The 20,005-nt window shown below is 39.7% G+C and overlaps 2 protein-coding genes across 2 annotated transcripts; both read left to right on the forward strand.

Moving 5' to 3' along the window:
- The first annotated feature begins 1,476 nt into the window (after window positions 1-1,476).
- On the forward strand, window positions 1,477-4,731 carry LOC136774988 (uncharacterized). Its single transcript, XM_066729464.1, has one exon. It carries the CDS (start codon window positions 1,477-1,479, stop codon window positions 4,729-4,731), a length of 3,255 nt encoding a protein of 1,084 aa, XP_066585561.1.
- Window positions 4,732-16,312: 11,581 nt separating this feature from the next.
- LOC136774989 (uncharacterized) lies at window positions 16,313-19,388 on the forward strand. Its single transcript, XM_066729465.1, has 11 exons — window positions 16,313-16,550; window positions 16,602-16,719; window positions 16,854-16,996; window positions 17,041-17,213; window positions 17,339-17,568; window positions 17,665-17,831; window positions 17,874-18,184; window positions 18,284-18,513; window positions 18,608-18,717; window positions 18,761-18,974; window positions 19,040-19,388. The coding sequence occupies exons 1-11, from the start codon at window positions 16,313-16,315 to the stop codon at window positions 19,386-19,388; spliced, it is 2,283 nt and encodes a 760-aa protein (XP_066585562.1).
- The last annotated feature ends 617 nt before the right edge of the window (window positions 19,389-20,005 follow it).

The following is a 20,005-nucleotide window of genomic DNA, read 5'->3' on the forward strand; positions in this document are numbered from 1 at the left end:
CGTTTCACTTACCTCTGCCTATTGACGAAACTTTAAAGAAAATTTGTCCGTCAAAAAATCCAATTAATTTAAACCACGAATTATATATTATGGTACGGGGAATTCCAACAAAATCAAAAGTAGTATGCGAAAATTTGGTTGATTTAAAAAAGGTATGGAATGGTCTATTATGGTTAAAAGAAAATAATCCAATATATAAAGAAATAATTATTCCAGAATCTCCTCAAAAATTGCTATCAACTCCTGATTTATAGGATACCGAATTTCAATTTAAAAGCGATAATTGTGCTGATCCTGATGATCCAGATGATCCAGACAAATTTTCGTCTGATGATTTAAAGTATTATAAAAATTTAGATAATCCAGATAATCTAGATGATCCAGATGAATTTCCAGATAAAAATAATGAAAATAATAAAAACCAGAATTCGGCTTTGTTAACACAAATGTTGTAGTCTGATTCGTATTACGAACAATTCATAATTTATCCTATGTACGAAAAGAGAAATAATGAAACATCTACTTCTTTGTACCAAATGTTGAAAGTACAAGATTGTCCACTAGATAATCGAAGTCATGATTTGGATGTGAAATGCTTCCCCGATCTTTATCCATATGGCATAAATGGTCAACATGAAGATCGATCTGTTCGACTAACTAATTTTGAATTTATAAAATCGAGATTGATGTCCAAACATCCACAATTTAGATTAAATATACAATATATATTTTACTTATTGCATGATAACAATATGAGACAATTAAATGCTGGTATTTTTCATAAAATGAATGTTACTAATCCCCGTGAAAAATATACAGCTGCTACTTATTTAGAAAAATTGAATAAAGAGCAGCTTGAAACAAATTTAAATACTATATTTGCTAGTTTACGAAACACTGCGCAATATTGGAGTATTCCTAGAAATATGTTAAGATGTATGATATTTTATTACGGACCTGCAACTTGGTTTCTCACTCTCAGCCCTAGTGAATGGCTATGGACGGATATGATAGAATATCTTCGTCATGTAAATAATCCTACGGCAGAAAAAATGTCGGCAAATGAGCTAATTGCTTCTGATCCTATATCAGTTTCGAGATTTATAAAAAATAAATTTGATGCCATGATTAAATTTATCACGTCACCAGATAATCCAATTGGAGAAATAACTCACTACTTTATACGACGTGAATATCAAGGAAGAGGTACACAACATATTCATTGTGTTAAGTCAAATATTGCCGCGTAAAGGCAATTGGCGCCATCTAGTTTACTAAGTAATGTACAAATCCTACGAGACGAGTCAGTACCCCATGTAAGGTGAAACAATAAAGTAGTGATCATAGGAGAGTGTAGTACTTGATTCATTTTTATACCTTGAAAGTCGACCAATTTGAGAATTTCGTACATGGTCCTTCGAGCCGGATTTAACAAATCAAACGCAAAGCAAGAATTCCTTTCGAGATAACGTAAAGATGAATAAAACACCTCCCAAACGGCAAGAGTCAACTACAATGGCGTCTTCAAGCAACACAACGCTGTTAAAGCGTGATAGAGCAACCATTAAAGGACAATTGACTAGAGCATTAAAGGCATTCAGCAATATTAGTTCCCCAAACGAGCAACAAGAAGAGATAGAGGCCAGACTCCAAAAGGTAACCGATATTTGGGACCTCTTTAACATAACGCAATCTAAAATTGAAGCCAGTGAAGGACAAGGTGAACAGGTCGAAGAAAGAGAAGCCTTTGAAACGATGTATTTTAAAACAATTTCGACAGGTAAGCGACTGCTAAATACTACCGTTGGAAATAGGGATAACACGAGTCGAATGCCGTCACCTCCGCACACTTGCGAAGAAAACGGTAATACGATGATTTCAAACATTAGATTACCAACGCTTAATTTGCCTATGTTTGATGGGAGCTATGCACAATGGCTACCTTTTCGAGACACGTTTCAAGCGCTCATAAACGAAAATATAGCGCTCAACAACATTCAAAAATTTTACTATTTAAAATCCTCGTTGCGTGAAGCAGCTGGGCAAATCATACATTCGTTAGAAATGTCGGCAGAAAATTATGAAATCGCTTGGGATTTGTTAAAATCCAGATATGAGAATAAACGTTTGTTAATTCATCATCATATTCAAGCCTTGTTTACCTTAACGGCTATTTCAAAGGAATCTGCCGTTCAGCTAAGAAAGTTATTGGATGAAGTAAATAAACATTTACGATCTCTTAATACGCTAGGACAACCAACACAACATTGGGACAGTCTGATAATCCACATGATTACAACTAAATTAGATGTATCCACAAGACGGAAGTGGGAGTCCAGTATCACCAATCAAGAAGCTCCAGTTCTAAAGCAGTTGATGGAGTTATTAACGCAACGCTGCTTCATGTTGGAAACTATCCAATCAACAAGGACAACGACTACCAACAACACTGCCTCCAGCACCAAGCGGACTGAAAGAACTGTAGGAAACGTGGGTATTAGCAGCTCGAAAAAATGTCATCATTGTCAAGGGAACCATGCGATGTATAGTTGTGATAACTTCAAGAAACTAACTACCCAGGAAAAATGGGTTTTAGTAAAACAACTTAAATTATGTTTTAATTGCCTCCGACCGAATCACACAACCGAAAAATGTACTTCGACCAGTTGTATCTGTGATAAGAAGCATAACACCTTATTACATATCAAAGAATTTACTCCCAGAACGGAACCTTCACATGCAAATGAACCTACAATGGCAACGGTCGAAGTAGAAAGCCCTGTAGCTTTATCAAACTGCCAAGGGGAAGGTCAAGTTCAGGTTGTGCTAGGTACTGCTTTAGTAAAAATTGTGGATAAAAATGGAAATTTGCGGGTGTGCAGAGCGCTGCTAGATTCAGGTTCGCAATCAAATTTGATCACAAAGAAATTATGCCAGCAACTAGGATTAGTCAGACAAAAGCGAGATATTTTCATAGCTGGAATATCTCTAGCACGGTCACATGTAAGTGAATCGGTGACAGCCACGATAAGGTCACGGGTCAATGCGTTTTCGGTTAAATTACCATTCTTAGTGATGGATCAAATTACGGAGCAACTACCGTCTTCTAAGGCTAAGCTACATTTATTAGAAATACCACAAGACTTGAATCTGGCGGATCCATCGTTCCACGTGCCAGGAACAATCGATTTGTTGCTAGGTGCGGGGATATTTTACTCTTTATTATGCGTGGGTCAACGGATCGCTTCGCGCAGATCACCCATTTTACAAAATACTAAGTTGGGGTGGATAATCGCGGGAGCATTTAGCACAACAAATAATCAGCACGAGATAGATAAAGGTACGGTAATGGCCTGCACAATTACAAATGAAACTATCCATGATCAGTTAGAAAGGTTCTGGCAATTGGAACACCTTCCTGAAAGGAAGAAGCTGTCAAACGACGAGCAGCAATGCGAAATGGATTTTGTAAATAATTATAGACGAGACCCCCACGGGCGATTTATTGTAAAATTATCATTTAAGGACAATGTAAGCGAATTAGGAGATTCTAGGGAAATAGCGGAGAGGCGACTTCGGTCAACATTGCGACGACTGGAAAAGCATTCGGACCTAAGGAATAGTTACAACCAATTCATGCAAGAGTATTCAAGACTTGGACACATGACGGAGATACCAAATCCAGCCGAACATTTGAAGACTCCGATATATTATCTACCACATCACGCCGTGACAAATCAATCTAGTAGCTCAACAAAGGTGCGAGTAGTCTTTGATGCATCGTGTAAATCTACATCTGGCAAATCCTTAAATGACATACTTAGGGTAGGTCCCACGATACAGCAGGATCTATTTTCGATCATTCTTAGATTTCGGCAACACCAATATGCTTTAACAGCGGACATACAGAAGATGTACCGTCAAATAAATGTAGCAGAGGAGCACCGAGATCTTCAGCGCATTTTGTGGCTGGATGACAAGGACGGAACGATTCGTGAATACAAGCTCAATACCGTCACATACGGTACTGCCACAGCCCCATTCTTAGCCACGAGATGTTTGCAACAACTAGCTCAAGAGTGTAGCACTCAGGAACCATCAATTAGCAAAGTCATACAGGAAGATTTTTATGTCGACGACCTACTTACAGGAGGCGATGACGTAACCACCATTGAATGCATGAAGGTAAAAATCACTCAAATTTTATTGCAGGGTCAATTTCCATTGCACAAATGGTCGTCCAATGTATCAGATATTACTAGAAACGTGGAAGATGATCCAGATCGACCAGTAGGAGAACAAGTAAAAACATTGGGGCTCTTTTGGAGTCATTCTAATGACACCTTTAGTTACAAAACAGCCACACCAGAACCCAACATCAAGATTACAAAACGTCTTATCTTGTCCACATTGGCACAAATGTTCGATCCGCTGGGACTGATGGGGCCTGTCTGCATCAAAGCGAAATTGATGTTACAAGACCTGTGGAGATTGCGGGCAGGTTGGGACGAATCATTGCCAAACAACATTCACACAGCCTGGGTAGAATATGCAGCCCAGTTAAAGGATATTAACACAATCAACATCAACCGAAAGGTAGTATGCGCAAACGCTCACGTAATTGATCTGCATGGATTCTGTGACGCGTCCGAAGCAGCATATGGAGCCTGCATATTCGTCAGATCAGTGAATCAAATTTTCGATAGCCCTGCTTCATCTACGGGCCGCTAGATGGCAGCACTAGGATCGAGTTCATCGACCTCTAGTACCGTCGATCCTGACCGACGGCAGCACTTCGACGAATTATTGATTCGTCTTGCCGTCGATTACCGCTAGATGGCAGTACCGGTATCACTTCTCGACAGAGGGTCCACGTGTGGTCTCTGTCTCACCTCGTCCTGAAAACATTGGCCTTTACTGGCTCAAGCTCATCAATTTCTGTTTTCTTTTTTTTTCTGGATGGGTAGGAAAGGAATGAAAAGGAAGGAAAATAGGATGGAAATTGATGGGAAATTCACCGAGGTGTACGGTAGCGTGCGGGATCGTACGATTTCTCGTACCGGTAACAATTCGGTAATTTGCAGGAGGAGTATTTCTAGGGCTCGACTACCTGCGAGACCCTTTCCATACAAACCTCCTTACGAGCCGCCTTCGTCTTTAGCGGCTTCGAAGGTGTTTCCTTCGGTGGGGTCACCACCTGGGGAACTCCCTTCGGAGTCGCCTCGGAAGGCCGTGGTTGGGCGTGTACTTTCCCACGCTCGGATCTGCGTTTTGCCGCTATCACCTTACGTGGTACGTTCGTACCCGCTTTCGCCAGGTATGGACCGATTGTCTCCCAATGCGGCCCACAGGCAGGGCAGGTGCGCAACGTTTTCCCGGTGCGCCCACACCCCTTACAGAAAGCCTCTGTAATTGGCGTAGGACACTCGGAAAACCGATGACCCTTACCCTTGCAATTCCAGCATACACGTATGCCGAAATTGCCGGTAGCGCGCGTGGCCACTGGATCGGAAGGCTTCGCCTTCTTCACCGGTGGTGCCGGAGTCACCTTAGGCGGCAACGGTTGCTTTGCTCCTTTTGGAGGCTTAGCGGTCGCCATCGCTGTGTACGACGGCCGCTTCGTCTCCGGAACAGCTACCGCTGTCTCCCGTTGGGCCTCCCTGGCCCGCTTACGCTTCACTCGGGAGAGCTTGCGGACAGGCGTGCTCAACCCAGGTGCCTCGGCCACCTCGACCGCTGCCACGATTTCGTGGTAGAGGCCTAGGTCCGCTCAGAAGAGAGCAGCCAGCAACTCCACTAGAATACGTCTAGGAAGACCCTGATTGCTCCCCTCCATAGGCGTCGGGGTTACCGAACGCATCCTGCAGTGTCGCTGCATTAATTCGCTGAGTACATGCGTACCCAGCTCCTCATGCCCAGACTCCGCAGGGTGTTTCGCCAACCCCTCGGTAACAGCAACGCAGGTTGCCGCCGGAACGTCAACCTGCGCCACGGGAACAGGTGCGGGATCGGATGCGGGACCCTCAATAGGGCCCGCAGGAGATGGGGATGCCAGGAGGGCATCCTCATCGAAGGAATCCTGTGCCATAGGCACAGGAGGAGCGGGAGCGTCGCGAGCGGCGACAGTCGTAGCCGAGGGCGAGGCGTTCGGGGATGCCATTGTATACGGCGGAGAGAGAGAGAGAGCTAGGAAGGCTGAGTGAGAGACGGAGAGAACAATAGTTCTGCCGGGATCCAGGGTAGGATGAGGTGTGAGGCGACTTGCCGGCTCGCGGAACGTTAGCGAGGCGCTATCATCTGTTGCCAAATTTCCGATTCTGCCCTTAATTCGGTAATTATGTTTGGCAACATCTCGATAGCTGGCTAATTGAACTGCTCCGACAGTTAGCCGGTCGGGCTCCGCCAGGTAGCATGGCTCAGCTCAGCCGGTCGACTTGTTTACAAACAAGCGCTCAGCTGTCACTTGCCAAATCAAGAAGCCTTTTCGGTAGCGTTAGATTTTAACACGGGCGAATATAATATTAAATTATATTTGCGCCCGTGGTTCTCATCCAATTTTTCGTTAGCTTAGCATTGGTTGCTCGAATTCTACGTCAACACGTCAATTCGATCAGGCTATCAATTCTTAACAGAACTTGATCCCTTTTCCAACCAGATGATCTTTTCATGCTTTTTCAGCGTTTCCGAGCCTCCAGAAAATAGTGGGCCACCTATTCCCTGAAAAACTCCAACACTTCCGGTAACTTCTCGGACTTGTGCATTATTCGTTCGCCGAATAATTAATCTATACTCAGAAACCACGTTGGTCGCCATTTGTAACGGTATTTCCGTCAGTGTGAGGGGCCACTCACACTACGGGTTTTCCCATTACCTTCGCCCGTCCTTTTCTATCGGTATCAGGGCGCCAGTTGGTCAGTTGGGTCCTTCGACCCCATCCTTTTTGCATCTCATACGGCCCTGCGGCCATGCATATGGACGGTAGCGGTAGCCAGGGTCGCTCAGTATGCTAGGTCGTGGAGAGAGGGGAGGGTTCCTTACGGAAGTCCGAGCCTCGCAGACCTGCCTGCTGAGGGGCATACATTTCTTCCTCACCACCCACACACAGGTGGTGGTGAGGAGTGCGGGAACATGCGGTATCAATTGCCAAAGCATAAAGTTTTGCCAGGAGCGGACCACCACGGAGGCAATGTTCACGGCCCGTCCAGCCATAGCGCAAGCCTATGGGATTACGGAGGGCACCGGGACACATTCCAACGGGCTAACTACGCCCCTGCACAACCCACTATGCATTGGCCGGTATCCAGTCGTGACGTACGTGCAGGCTGGCCTATAGCACACGCCTCACGTACGCGAACCGACCCATGGCTGTCTGAGTGCCGCGTCACGCGCTCACCAGCACGCACGGACACATCAGCACAGTCCCATGGTCGCGTTCCGACTGCCTGCTATGGCAGTCTGCGCACGACATTCGCGCAGCCTGCTTGACGCGCGTAACCAGCGTTCAAGCCAGACTCGATGTTCTATTTCCCCTCCTCGTGGGGACTTATAGACACTGTCATTGTTTTAGGACTCCCCGAGGCCGCTTCTCCTTATCTCAGGTTGCCTGGGTTGGTTGGCATGGCCCTGTCTTACTTCTCAGGACAACCTAGACATCGTTTACTGGAGCGCCGGTCTTTTCATCCGGGCCTCTGCCTGTCAACGGGGTCTATCCTTGACGTTAGCTATAATCCACTCGTGAGCCTATCTCACGAGTCGGTAACGTAGGGATTAATAATATCCACTGTTCGGTAGCTTTTATGTTCTTTATTCGGTATCTCGTATACGTAACGGGGAACTTCATTACAAATTTAATTAAATCCTTAAACTTAGGACAACCATACACTTCTAAATTGATATTTTCCACATTCATCCTATTCAATATATTTTTTTCAATATTCCCTCCCTTGTAGGCTACTACGGGATTCTCGCAGGTTAAGCAATCTCCAATAAAATCTTCTACATCCTCCTGCTCGTATTTCTCGAATCCCGTATCACTGTATTTTATACCATGCACCATATTGAGCAAAAACCACACAGTTTTTTTGTCTTTCTCACTAAGGTTGTTAATAGTGTCACGCAAACGAAAAGATGCGTAAGAAATTTGGTTACTTATTAAATCAATTATAGCTATATCTTTATATTTAAGTTCTTTTTTATAAACTATGAAACCTTCTATATCCATTATGTGAGTTATTCTATGCATCGTTGCGCTCGCGCTATTCTCGACGAAGAAAAGAACTGAAATGAAGCATCCGAAGAAATATCTTCGTCGAGAGAAAGACTTTATCGTTTCTTTAAAATATAAAGTTACATTTGATAAGGTGTCCATTCTTTCTTAATTACAATGGGAAAAAATCTTAGAAATTATCCCCTCCAAAAAAAAATAAAACATTGAATTTTAATACGTTTAGCATATTTGTTCCCCTGATGGAGGGGGAAAAGAAATTTCTTAAATGCGATAAAAAAAAAGATCGTTCAGTATTGCATCGAGCGACTGACGTCGATAATGTCACCGACATTCGTTGATTTTCAAGTTTTTGTATTGACCGACAAAAGTTTTATAGTTAAAGAGTTTGGGGTGTTGCGTGATAATGAAGTGTATCACAATGTATTTTCACCACCATTTCAAGAAGCTTGGTTGAGCGATCTCGAGAGAGAACAGAATGAGTAAGTATTTTTTTTTTAAAGATAAAAAAAATAATGTTTTTTTCTTTTTAAAGTTGGCTTTATTTTAATCGCCATGGATTCAATTGGACCGACGGTCATTCACCTTATTACAAGTATAAAGATGTAATAAGAAAGTATGTAACGTCATACGAGAAGGAGGAGGAGGATTGGATTTTCGTGAAAGGACGGGAGAAATATGATTGGTTGAGAAAAATTTGCAACTTAGAAAATATATACAATGCGAAGGAGTGTGAGTGGGGTAAATTTAGTCTTGGATGGAGTAAAAATTTCGAACCACCGTTACCCAAGTGTATGAATCATTATGGTATATGTTCACTGCAAAATGTCTACTTTATAAAATCTGTATATGATCAATATATAAAGGAATAAAAGACTTCTGAAAAAAAAACAATGTATATCAATGTCAGTATGCATTTCGGACGAAACAATGGGATGTGTAGATAACCCTACTTTCATTCTCTATTCGATATATATATAAGCGTTACTCTTCGCGAGAGACACATTCGCAATTATTAATTTATTGTTGTTGTTCACCGTATGACAGAGTAATAAAATTTTCTTTAAGAAACACAAAATGTCTACTGAATTGCGAAGACAATTTTTTACAATTAATAGCGCGAACGAATACGATGCATGGGTACGAGAATGTCGCGAGCATATTCGACGATTGAGCAACGCTGATCGAGCTTTGCCCGTTGGAACGCGTCAAAAGAATTTCGCCGAAATCGCGTGTATAAAGTGTCTATTGCTACGAGCGCAGAGAGAATTAAATTATATTAAATCAGGTGCTGGTTGTAGCAATGACGTACAAGGACTTATCTGGGAGGAGCTTGATTCGGCATTTCGAAGTCGAATATGCAGTGTATGGTAGTTAATAGTAATTATATAGAGCCAAAGGATTTTTTAGTAGACGCGGAAGTATTAGTGCGTGTGCATACAGATAAGGTATTTGTTAGTGCAAATAGTGTTAAGGTTAATTGTGTATTTAACGGACAATTCGTCTCCAAGGACAATAGTGATGAAAAAAACATTAGTACGACTAACGCAATATTGTATAAAACTGATAATTTTAGTGATTGGTATAGGAAAAATATTTTAGACGTTGTTATGAAAAAATTAAGTGAATTTCAAGAGAGAGATAGTGGATGGGCTTTACAAAAAATCCATTATTTACTGGTTAACATTAATCGTTTTAACCCGTTGCACGCGGGTTGTACAATTACTCTGCCACCTGCTATCGCAAGTAGGAAATCTCTGATAAATTTGGAAACCAGTGATAATGCATGTTTCGCGTGGTCCGTGACGGCGGCACTCTCTCCGGCAAAACCTATGGCTCATCCAAATTGTACGTCCTCTTATCCACATTTTCGGACGGTTTTAGACGTCGGTAGCATAACCTTTCCGACTACGCTAAAACAGATCCCGAAATTCGAAACGGATAATGACGTGTCGGTCAACATCTTGACCTTGGAGAATGAAGAGCAAAATATCGACGCAAAAAGCAGAATTGTACCTCTTCAGGTGACGAAGAAGAAGAGATCGAGACATGCTAATCTTCTTCTCGTCAACGATGAACAGAGAGCTGCACATTTCATGTGCATAAGGAATCTGTCGAGATTGGAGCGAAGTCAATTCACCAAGAGCAAAATTGAACATTATATATGCGATCGGTTTGTATTAATAATAATGATACAAATATAACTGCATATGATTTATTTTTAGATGTCTCCACTACTTTTGCACAGTGGAGAAGCTGGAGTCGCATGAGCAGGATTGCGCGCGGCTCAACGATAATCTCTGATTGATGCTACCGAGAGAGTCCGAGGATCGCTGGGTTTCCTTCAAGAACATCAAAAATGGGGAACGAGTGCCATTCGTCGTATACGCGGATCTCGAGTGGATTTTATTAAAAGTTGAACAATCGAACAGTAGTGATATTTATCAGAAACATGAACCTATAAGTGTTGGTTATTATTTGAAAAGTGCTCGCGATGCGTCACTCTCGAGATACGATGCTGATCGGGGTGCCGACAGCATCGAATGGTTCGTACGCGAGCTCGAGGTCATTGCGCGCATCGCGAGCGAGAAACTGGGGACTGTCGTGCCCATGCGTAATCTTAGTCTTATGGAACGATCGCGTCACTATAATCACCCCAATTGTCATATATGCAAAAAGCCGTTTCTTCGAAATCAACTTCGAATTCGCGATCAGGATCATCTGACCGACAGATACAGAGGACCGGCTAATAATAATTGTAATTTAAATTTTAAAGATTCGCATGTCATTCTAGTGATTTTCCACAATTTTTCCGGCAATGATTCACATTTTATTCTCGAGACGATCGCTAATTTGTACGAAGGTTCGGTATATCTGCTGCCTGTACATAAGGAAAAATACATTTCATTCACCAAATATTTGCGAAAATAAAATATACGGCTAACATTGATCGATTCGTTCAAATTTATGGCCTCCAGTTAGAACAAATTGAGCTCGTACTTGGCGGAATCTCAGCTGACAAATTTGAGGTCACAATTTTCGGACTTGAGCGTCGAGCAGTTTAACTTGCTTACGAGGAAAGGTATTTTTCCTTACGACTACGTAGATAGTCCGGCTCGATTGGAAGAGACGGCTTTACCTCCACGCCAGTCGTTTCGCAACAGACTGACCAACAGCGATATCAGCGAGGAAACATACAATCATCACGTAGAGGTATGGACCAAATTCCAGATGCGCACACTTGGGGAGTACAGTGACCTGTACTTGAAAACCGATGTCCTATTGTTGACCGACGTTTTCGAAAGTTTTCGCGATAGTTGCATGCAAAATTATAATTTGGACCCAGCCCATTATTACGCTTCCGGGCTTCACCTGGGACGCGATGTTGAAGCATACGGGAATCAGGCTGGAGCTTTTCACGGACGTGGATATGTTGCTGTTCGTAGAGCGCGGTATACGCGGTGGTTTTAGTCAGTGCTCCCATCGCTACGAGAGGGCCAACAATCGGTACATGCGGGACTACGATCCGGCGGAACCGTCGAAATATCTCATGTATTACGACGTAAACAATCTGTATGGGTGGGCAATGTGTCAGCCGCTGCCCACCCATGGATTCGGATGGATCAAGGACGCTGCCAATCTCGATGTCTGCGCTATACCGTCCGATCATCCCGAGGGTTATATTTTGGAGGTCGATTTGGAGTATCCGCGCGAGCTTCACGACAAACACGCCGATCTACCGTTCTGCATGGTGCGCGAGAAACCGCCAGGCGCGAGGCAGGAGAAGCTGCTGGCTACTTTAAACGATAAGACACGTTACGTAATACATTATCACGCTCTGCAACAATGTATGCGTAATGGACTCGTACTGAAGCGTATACATTGTGGTTTAAAGTTTCAGCAGTCCACCTGGCTACGCGATTACATCGAGCTGATCCTGCGTTTACGCACCGCGTCCACTAACCAATTTGAGAAGAATCTCTTCAAGTTGATGTACAACGCGGTTTTCGGTAAAACAATGGAGAACATGAGGAATAGAGTTGACGTGAGGTTCGCACCCAAGTGGGAGGGAAGATACGGGGCGGAAACCCTGATTTTCAAACCGAATTTTCATAGTCTCGCGATTTTCAATGAGAATTTGGTCGCGATTCAATTATCGGAATTGTCCGCCAAATTTGATAAACCCATTTACGTGGGAGTGAGTATTTTAGATACTTCAAAAATTTGCTTGTATGAATTTCACTATGACTATATGCTTCCCACATTCGGCAGTAAATGTAGAGCGATGTATACCGACACGGACAGTCTGATAAACAGTGTCGAGTGCGACGACGTTTACTCGTACATTAAACGCTATCTCGCGCGATTGGACACCAGCGATTATCCTGACGATAATCAGTATGACTTGCCACGCGTCAACAAAAAGATACCTGGTCTGATGAAGGATGAGAACAATGGTCGTATTATGACCGAGTTCGTAGGACTGAGGGCAAAAATGTATACTTTCAAGGTGCAGGACTGCACGAGAATTGTTAAAAAATCTAAGGGTATCAAAGGTTACGTTATCGATAGAAATATAACATTTGACGACTACAAGGATTGTTTGGATAATTTCACCGTACAGTCTCGCAATCAAAATTTGATTCGATCGAAGCTGCACCAAGTTTTCTCGATCAGTCAGAGAAAGGTAGCCCTCAGTCCGTACGACGACAAGCGTTTCGTTACACCCGGCACCGCGGCGACTCTACCCTGGGGACATTATAGTCTAAATGAATAATTTATTTATTTATTTATTTATTTTAAGAATACATATATTTTTTGTCATGATACATCTTAATAAAAGTTCTTATAAAACATTGTTCTTATTTATCCAGGAATTGTGCGTCCTGTCGAATCCCAGCCATTTAACAAATATTTTATCGCCCTTTCTGCGCAATACTCTCTCCACCAGATACACATCGGGATTGATAGTTTTCGAAAGCTCGTATTCGTAAAGTCCACCCAACAGCTCCGTACCCCTGAAATCCTTGAGGAGATACGTAGCGGGATTGGTCCTCTGCACTTTTGCCACTTCGAATATTTCGGTCGTCCAATTTGGCGTGTAGCCTTTGGCGAACATCTGCTTGTATTTACTAATTCGTACGAAATTGCCGACTTTGAACTTGGCACGACCTGCGACTTTGATGTTAGTAGTAGTACTGGACAGGACTTGGAAGAAGTGCAGGTGAGGGGAGGTGAAGAGAGGTGAGGGGGGTATTCCAAATATGGTTCGATCCATATATGATCATGTCCAAATATAGTAAGCGCCATGGTCATGTGCAAATATGGTTCGTGTCCGCTTTTGGGTTTGTCCCCCATCCCCTTACTGGCCCCGCCCATTTTTTAACAAATAAGGCCCCGCCCGCCGCCGCTTTTTTAACCCCCGTTTTTCCCACGCCCCGAAGAAGGGTAGTATAAGGGTGTAAGAGGGGGATGCGCATGGATGTGCGCCGCCGACAAGGCCCCGGCCCCGTCGGCAAAACAGTGAGTATCTTTATCAGCATGAAAAAGGTAAGACAGTGAGTCATGAAAAAAGTAGTAATATTTTAAACTTGTGTTTGTCGAGAGAGAGAGAGAGAGAGATAGAGACGAGGAGGTATTCATTACATAAGCGCTCTTTAATAGCTCCTGCCTGTCTCATACAAATATTTTTTCGTAACCTTAAAAAACGTCTCTCTCTCCCAGTGATGGAGGAAGAGGAGGAGAAAATTGAGGGTACCTCAATTATTCTTAAATTGGTTAAAAGGAATCTAATTTCAATACTTCAATTGTTCTCTATGTGTATTGTAACCGGACAAAACTACGGTTTCGATCGGATACATAGATTTTGATTTCCGCGCCGCCAGTGGTGCGGTGGCCCAAGTGGGTGTGGGCCCGGACCTGAATCGATCAATGGATCGATGCGAAAAACTAGTGGCGCCGGCCCTGGGCGCGCCTGCGCCCTGCTTCTTTCTAGGACTCGAGCGAGGTGAACCCCGTTGCCTCGTGGCACTCTTTGGAAAACCCTAGACAAGTGTAGGTCCAGGCAAGGGTAAAATAAAGGATAAAGGACAGAAAGAAATAAGAGATAAAGGACAGAAAGAAATAAAGGAAAAAGGAGAAAAGCCAAGGTAAGCGATAACACGTGTATTTATAACCTAACCTATAGGCGCCAGGACTGCTCCTTTGGTTTATTTGCTTTCTGCAATTTATATGAAAGCCTCTTCTCTTGGCGGGGCATAGTAAGGACTGTTGCTGATGGCAGAGAAATTTTATTGGGGGGTGCGGAGTAGCATGTGAACCATATAACTGGTAAAATACTGATTCATGCTACTGATACCCATTTAGTGAAGGTGAATTGTAATTGAGAAGGCTAATAAGAGATTAATTAGCATAATATAGAGACAATCACCTAGTGGGACCCTCTCCCATCAGCAATAGGCTACGGAGCCTGTCAGGCAGGAGAATAGAGAGGTACAAGACAAGTACCTGGGGCAAACGCAGCCCAGAGATTTTTCCCAATAGGTCATAGAAGAATTTGGGTGCAAATAATCCAGTATAAGAAGTAGTATAACTGACAAGCCAGTCAGTAGTAGGAAAGATACCAAAGGAACATTGCTAAAAAGGAATACCCAGCAGAGGAGTGGGCATGGGATGGCTTACGCAGTGCCTACCAAAGGATAAAAGGGCAGTGTGAAGAGGAAAGTAGACTGCGAAGAATCTTTTAGGACTCTGATGAGGCTAAACCACCAGCCTAAATTAACTATGATGTCCTGGAGGACATTGAGCATACAATTAGTCTATTTAAGCTCTTAGTATAGAGTTTTATAATTTAGCCTCATGCAAATTAGACCTCTAGAGTAATTATATGAATGTTAAGGATCTACTAGTGATCCATAAAATGGGAAGTGTAAGATGTTAAAATATACATAATGGTCATAATTGTTCTTACTAGTATAGGGTGGTATATTTGAATATAAAGGAGTAGAATAATAAATAGAAAAGGTTGAAAGTAATAATCACTCTAATTTAATTGTACTTGTTAAATGCCTGGGCAGGGCCCAAACCTGAGAGAGCTCAAGTCGGGAAGGCCGCGGACTGGTCTATAATAAAATAGGCCTGGCGCCCAAATTTAAAAGTATTAAATCATAAAGTCCGTGTGCATTGTGCCTGTCTGGCGTTCACTCGCCTTTCCCTTAGTGAATATCCGCGATAGGTTACAGTATATAAAACAATTAATGTGTAAATTAATTCTCTACTATACATGTTAAAATATTATCTTAATTAACATTTTGTAACAGTATGGTATATAAAAGAGAGTAAATCATATTTAAGAATATTACTGTGATTCAAGTGTCTATTGTCAACGGTAACGAAGTTGGTTGATTGTTGAGAAAACTTAATTTCTCTCTCTCTCTCTCTCTCTTTATAGAATATTTTTTTTGTATTATCAATAACATATACATGTATACAATGGTTGATTGCTTAAAAATGTTGACTTCTTACGAGAGAGAGATTCGTGAAAAATATTACTGTTTAATGGAAAATATATCATCATCGATTGAAGATTACATAAATTTTATTAAAAAGTGTAATAAAGCGATAAAAAGTATAAAATCATATTTGAATATGAAAATTGGTGTGGGAAGAAAAATAAGTGCAGAGGCAAAACTTAATAGAATAATTGGTTTAATGAGAATTATTGAAAGAAAAAAAATTAGTTGTTTAACGACAAAAAATGAGAAAATTGGTGGGGGTGCTGAAAAGAAAGTAAATAAAACGAATGAAAAAAGATTTATATGGCAAGAAGTACAATCAAATTTCAAAAATAGACTTCAAACTGGTGTTGTAATAAATGTGTCACATATTGAACCAATAAACTTTATGTTGGATGCAGAAAATAGTGTTCTCCAGTTTATACAAAAAGTAATTTTTAAATTTAAGTTTATCAAGGTGATGTTGATTTTTAGTGGATTATTTGTATCAAAAAATAATGTGGAAGTAAAATATTTTAATACAAATTATAAGATATTATGAGAATCTGAAAATATAAATTGGTATGAAATTGAAATGTCTAACATAAAAACTCAATTAGAAGAATTTCGGGAAAGAGATTCTGGTTGGGCTCTTTCGAAAATAATAAATATTGTTATTCAAATGATTAAATATCATCCAATGACAGCATCATCGTATATCAAATTACCTCAATGGATTGAAAATAAACATGCTGTTATTAATGCTAAAAATGGAGGCAAAGATTGTTTTGCATGGGCAATAATGACAGGATTATTTCCAGCAAAAAAAAATTGTAATTTATTATCATCTTATCCTCATTATAAAAATTATTTGAATTTTGAAGGCTTAGAATTTCCAATATCCATTAAAGATATTCCTAAATTTGAAAAATTAAATAAAATTTCAATAAATGTATTTGTAACTGAGAAGAGAAAAATTTTACCTCACATCTTACGAAAGAAGTGCAAATTAAACATTTTAATTTGTTATATATTTTAAATGATTATAATTACCATTATTGTTTAATTAAAAATTTATCATATTTACTATCTAACCAATGTAGTAGAGATAAACATACTAAATATTTTTGTAATAGTTGTTTGCATTATTTTAGTAGTAAGGATAAATTAATACAACATCGTGTTGATTGTATTCTGCTAAATGATTGTGCAGTAGTACATCCTGCTAAAAATAATAATATCTTACAATTTAAAAATTATTATAAAAATTGCAAGTGCCGTTTGTTATATATGCAGATTTCGAATGTCTACTTGAAAAAATAGATTCATTATCTGTTCCTGCTAAAGCATTTCAACAACATAAACCATATAGCATTGGATATTATGTTTCGTGTAATTATAATACTAATTTATCACGATTTAAAATGCAACGTAGTATTGATTGTGCAAAATGGTTAACCAACGAACTTCAAAAAATTGCTGTTGAAATATCAGAAGTAAGTACACAAATAAACCAAATTTTTATTTATTATTTATATTGATATATATATATATATTTTAGATAATAATTAATATTAAACCAAGGGAAATGTGAAAACAAGATATTCAGAAAATTGTAAAGGCAAGTTTTTGTCATATTTGTGAAAAACCATTTAGTGTAAATGATATAAAGGTTCGAGATCATGATCATATCACAGGATTATTTAGAGGTGCTGCTCATAATTCATGTAATATAAACTATAAATTAAAACTAGATATTCCAGTCATATTTCATAATTTAAGTAATCATGATGCTCATTTTTTAATTCACGATATTACAAATAGTTTTAATGGCAATGTAAAAGTAATACCGTTAAATATGGAAAAATATATGACTATAATTTAATTTATAAAAAATAGTAATATTAAATTTATATTTTTAGATTCATTTCGTTTTTTGAATTCTAGTCTGGAAAAATTAGCCAATTACCTAGATCAGAATAATTTTACGTGTTTGAAATCAGAATTTCAAGATGTTAGTTTGAATGCTTTTAATTTATTAACACGTAAAGGTATATTTCCATATGATTATGTTAAAGATTTAAATGTTTTAAATGAACCAAAACTTCCATTTCGTGAATTATTTTAGAATCATTTAAATGAATGTGAAATTTCAGAGAATGATTATACACATGCTCTTAAAGTATGGAATACTTTTAATATTCAAAATATTGGTGAATATTTTGATTTATACCTAAAAACAGATGTTCTGATGTTGGCAGATATTTTTGAGAATTTTAGAAAATCATGTATAAATAATTATAGACTTGATCCAGTTCCTTATTTTATTTTACCAAGTTATACATGGGATGTAATGTTATTTTATACTGATATTAAGTTGCAATTAGTAACTGATATAGATATATTAACATTTATTGAACGAGGTATAAGAGGTGGTCTCAGTCAATGTTCTAATAGGTATGCCAAGGCAAACAATAAATTTTTATCAAATTATAATTCAAGTAAGTCATATCGTTATTTAATGTATTTTGATGTAAACAATTTATATGGTTGGGCAATGTCTTAGGTTATACCTTTTGGACATTTTGAATGGGTTGAGAATTGTGAAAATTTCAATGTAAATGACTATGCTGATGATTCAGATACAGGATACATCATAGAAGTTGATCTTTCTTATCCTGAAAAAGTTCACGATTTACAAAGAGATTTACCCATGTGTCCGGAAAATAAAAAACCACCAAAATCAAAAATTTCAAAGCTATTAGCAACATTAAACAATAAACATCGTTATGTAATGCATTATAGAAATTTGAAACAAGCTTTAAATCATGGTGTGGTTGTGGAAAAAATATAGAATTTTAAAATTTAAACAATCATTTTGGTTGAAAAGTTATATTGATTTGAATACTAAATTACGAACTGAAAGAAATAGTGATTTTGAGAAAAATTTATACAAATTAATGAATAATGCTGTTTTTAGTAAAACTATAGAAAATGTACGTAAGAGATGTAATGTTTATATAAAAAATAATTGGGGAGGTAGATAACGGTGTAAGATCATTAGTATCAAAACCAAATTTTTATCGTATTTCAATTTTTGACGAAGATTTAGTTGCAATACAAATGAAAAAATTAAATATTATTATTGATAAACCAATATTTATTGGAATGTGCCTTTTAGATTTATCTAAAGTATGTTTATATAGCTTTCACTATGATTTAATTCTACCAAAATTCAAATTAGACGTAAAACTTTTGTATACTGATACCGATAGTTTAATTTATGTGTTTAAGTGTGAAAATATTTACGATTTCATTCGAGAAAAATAGACTATTTTGATACAAGTGATTATCCTATTAATAATAAATATAATATACCTTTGGTTAAAGAAAAAGTAATTGGTTTAATGAAGGATGAATATAACGGTAATTTAATGTCAGAATTTGTTGGACTTCGATCAAAAATGTATGCATATAGAATTAACGGTGTGAATAAGGATAAAAAATGTATTAAAGGTATTAAAAGCTATGTTGTAAAAAATATAGAATTTGATGATTATATATATTCTTTAAAAAATTTCAATACATTAATGTGTAAGCAAAATGTAATAAGATTAAATTTACATAATGTCATTACAATTTGTGAGGAGAAAATAGCGCTAAGTCCATAGGATGATAAAAGATATTGTGAAGCTACTGGCTATCCTTCGGGATAGTATAGAAGGGGAGGGAGAAGTGATCCCTCACCGATCGCGTTCGCGTCCCAATAGGCGACTTCCTACAAGACCCGGGCGCCTTCGATGTACTGTTAATAATACTCGAATATTTAGTTATACAGAGGGGGTTCTAACCCTCGTACGCGGCTATCGGGAATGGGGTGCTAATACAATAAATCTGCAACTTCGATTAAACTCTCTTTATTATAACTACGGTACTCAATACAATACCCGGTTCTCTTTACACGGTATTGACGGGTTACGCAAAGCCCTAATGTGTGGACGCGGCCTAAGTAATGCGGACGCGGCTGAAGCCCCGATGACGTGGTAGCCAGTCTCGCGCTCGAGCCACTAGTTGGCGCTCGCGGCGGTCCCCACCGAGTCGCGCGGTACTCGCGCGCCACCGCTGGATTCCTAGGCTAACCACGACGCGACGCTACGCTGATAAGTCCCTATTCCCGCGCGTGCGCGTCACCCGACGGTTATTCGCACTCACTCCGTTCCCGCGTACTCAAACACAACAACGACCCGGATTGTTTACTCTCGGAAGTCTAAGGTCGCGAGTCCTCCCG

This window comes from Prorops nasuta, unplaced genomic scaffold (genome assembly GCF_024137725.1).
Source record: "Prorops nasuta isolate Cenicafe-Biocafe unplaced genomic scaffold, Cenicafe_Pnas_1.2 PNAS00007, whole genome shotgun sequence".
Classification (NCBI taxonomy): domain Eukaryota; kingdom Metazoa; phylum Arthropoda; class Insecta; order Hymenoptera; family Bethylidae; genus Prorops; species Prorops nasuta.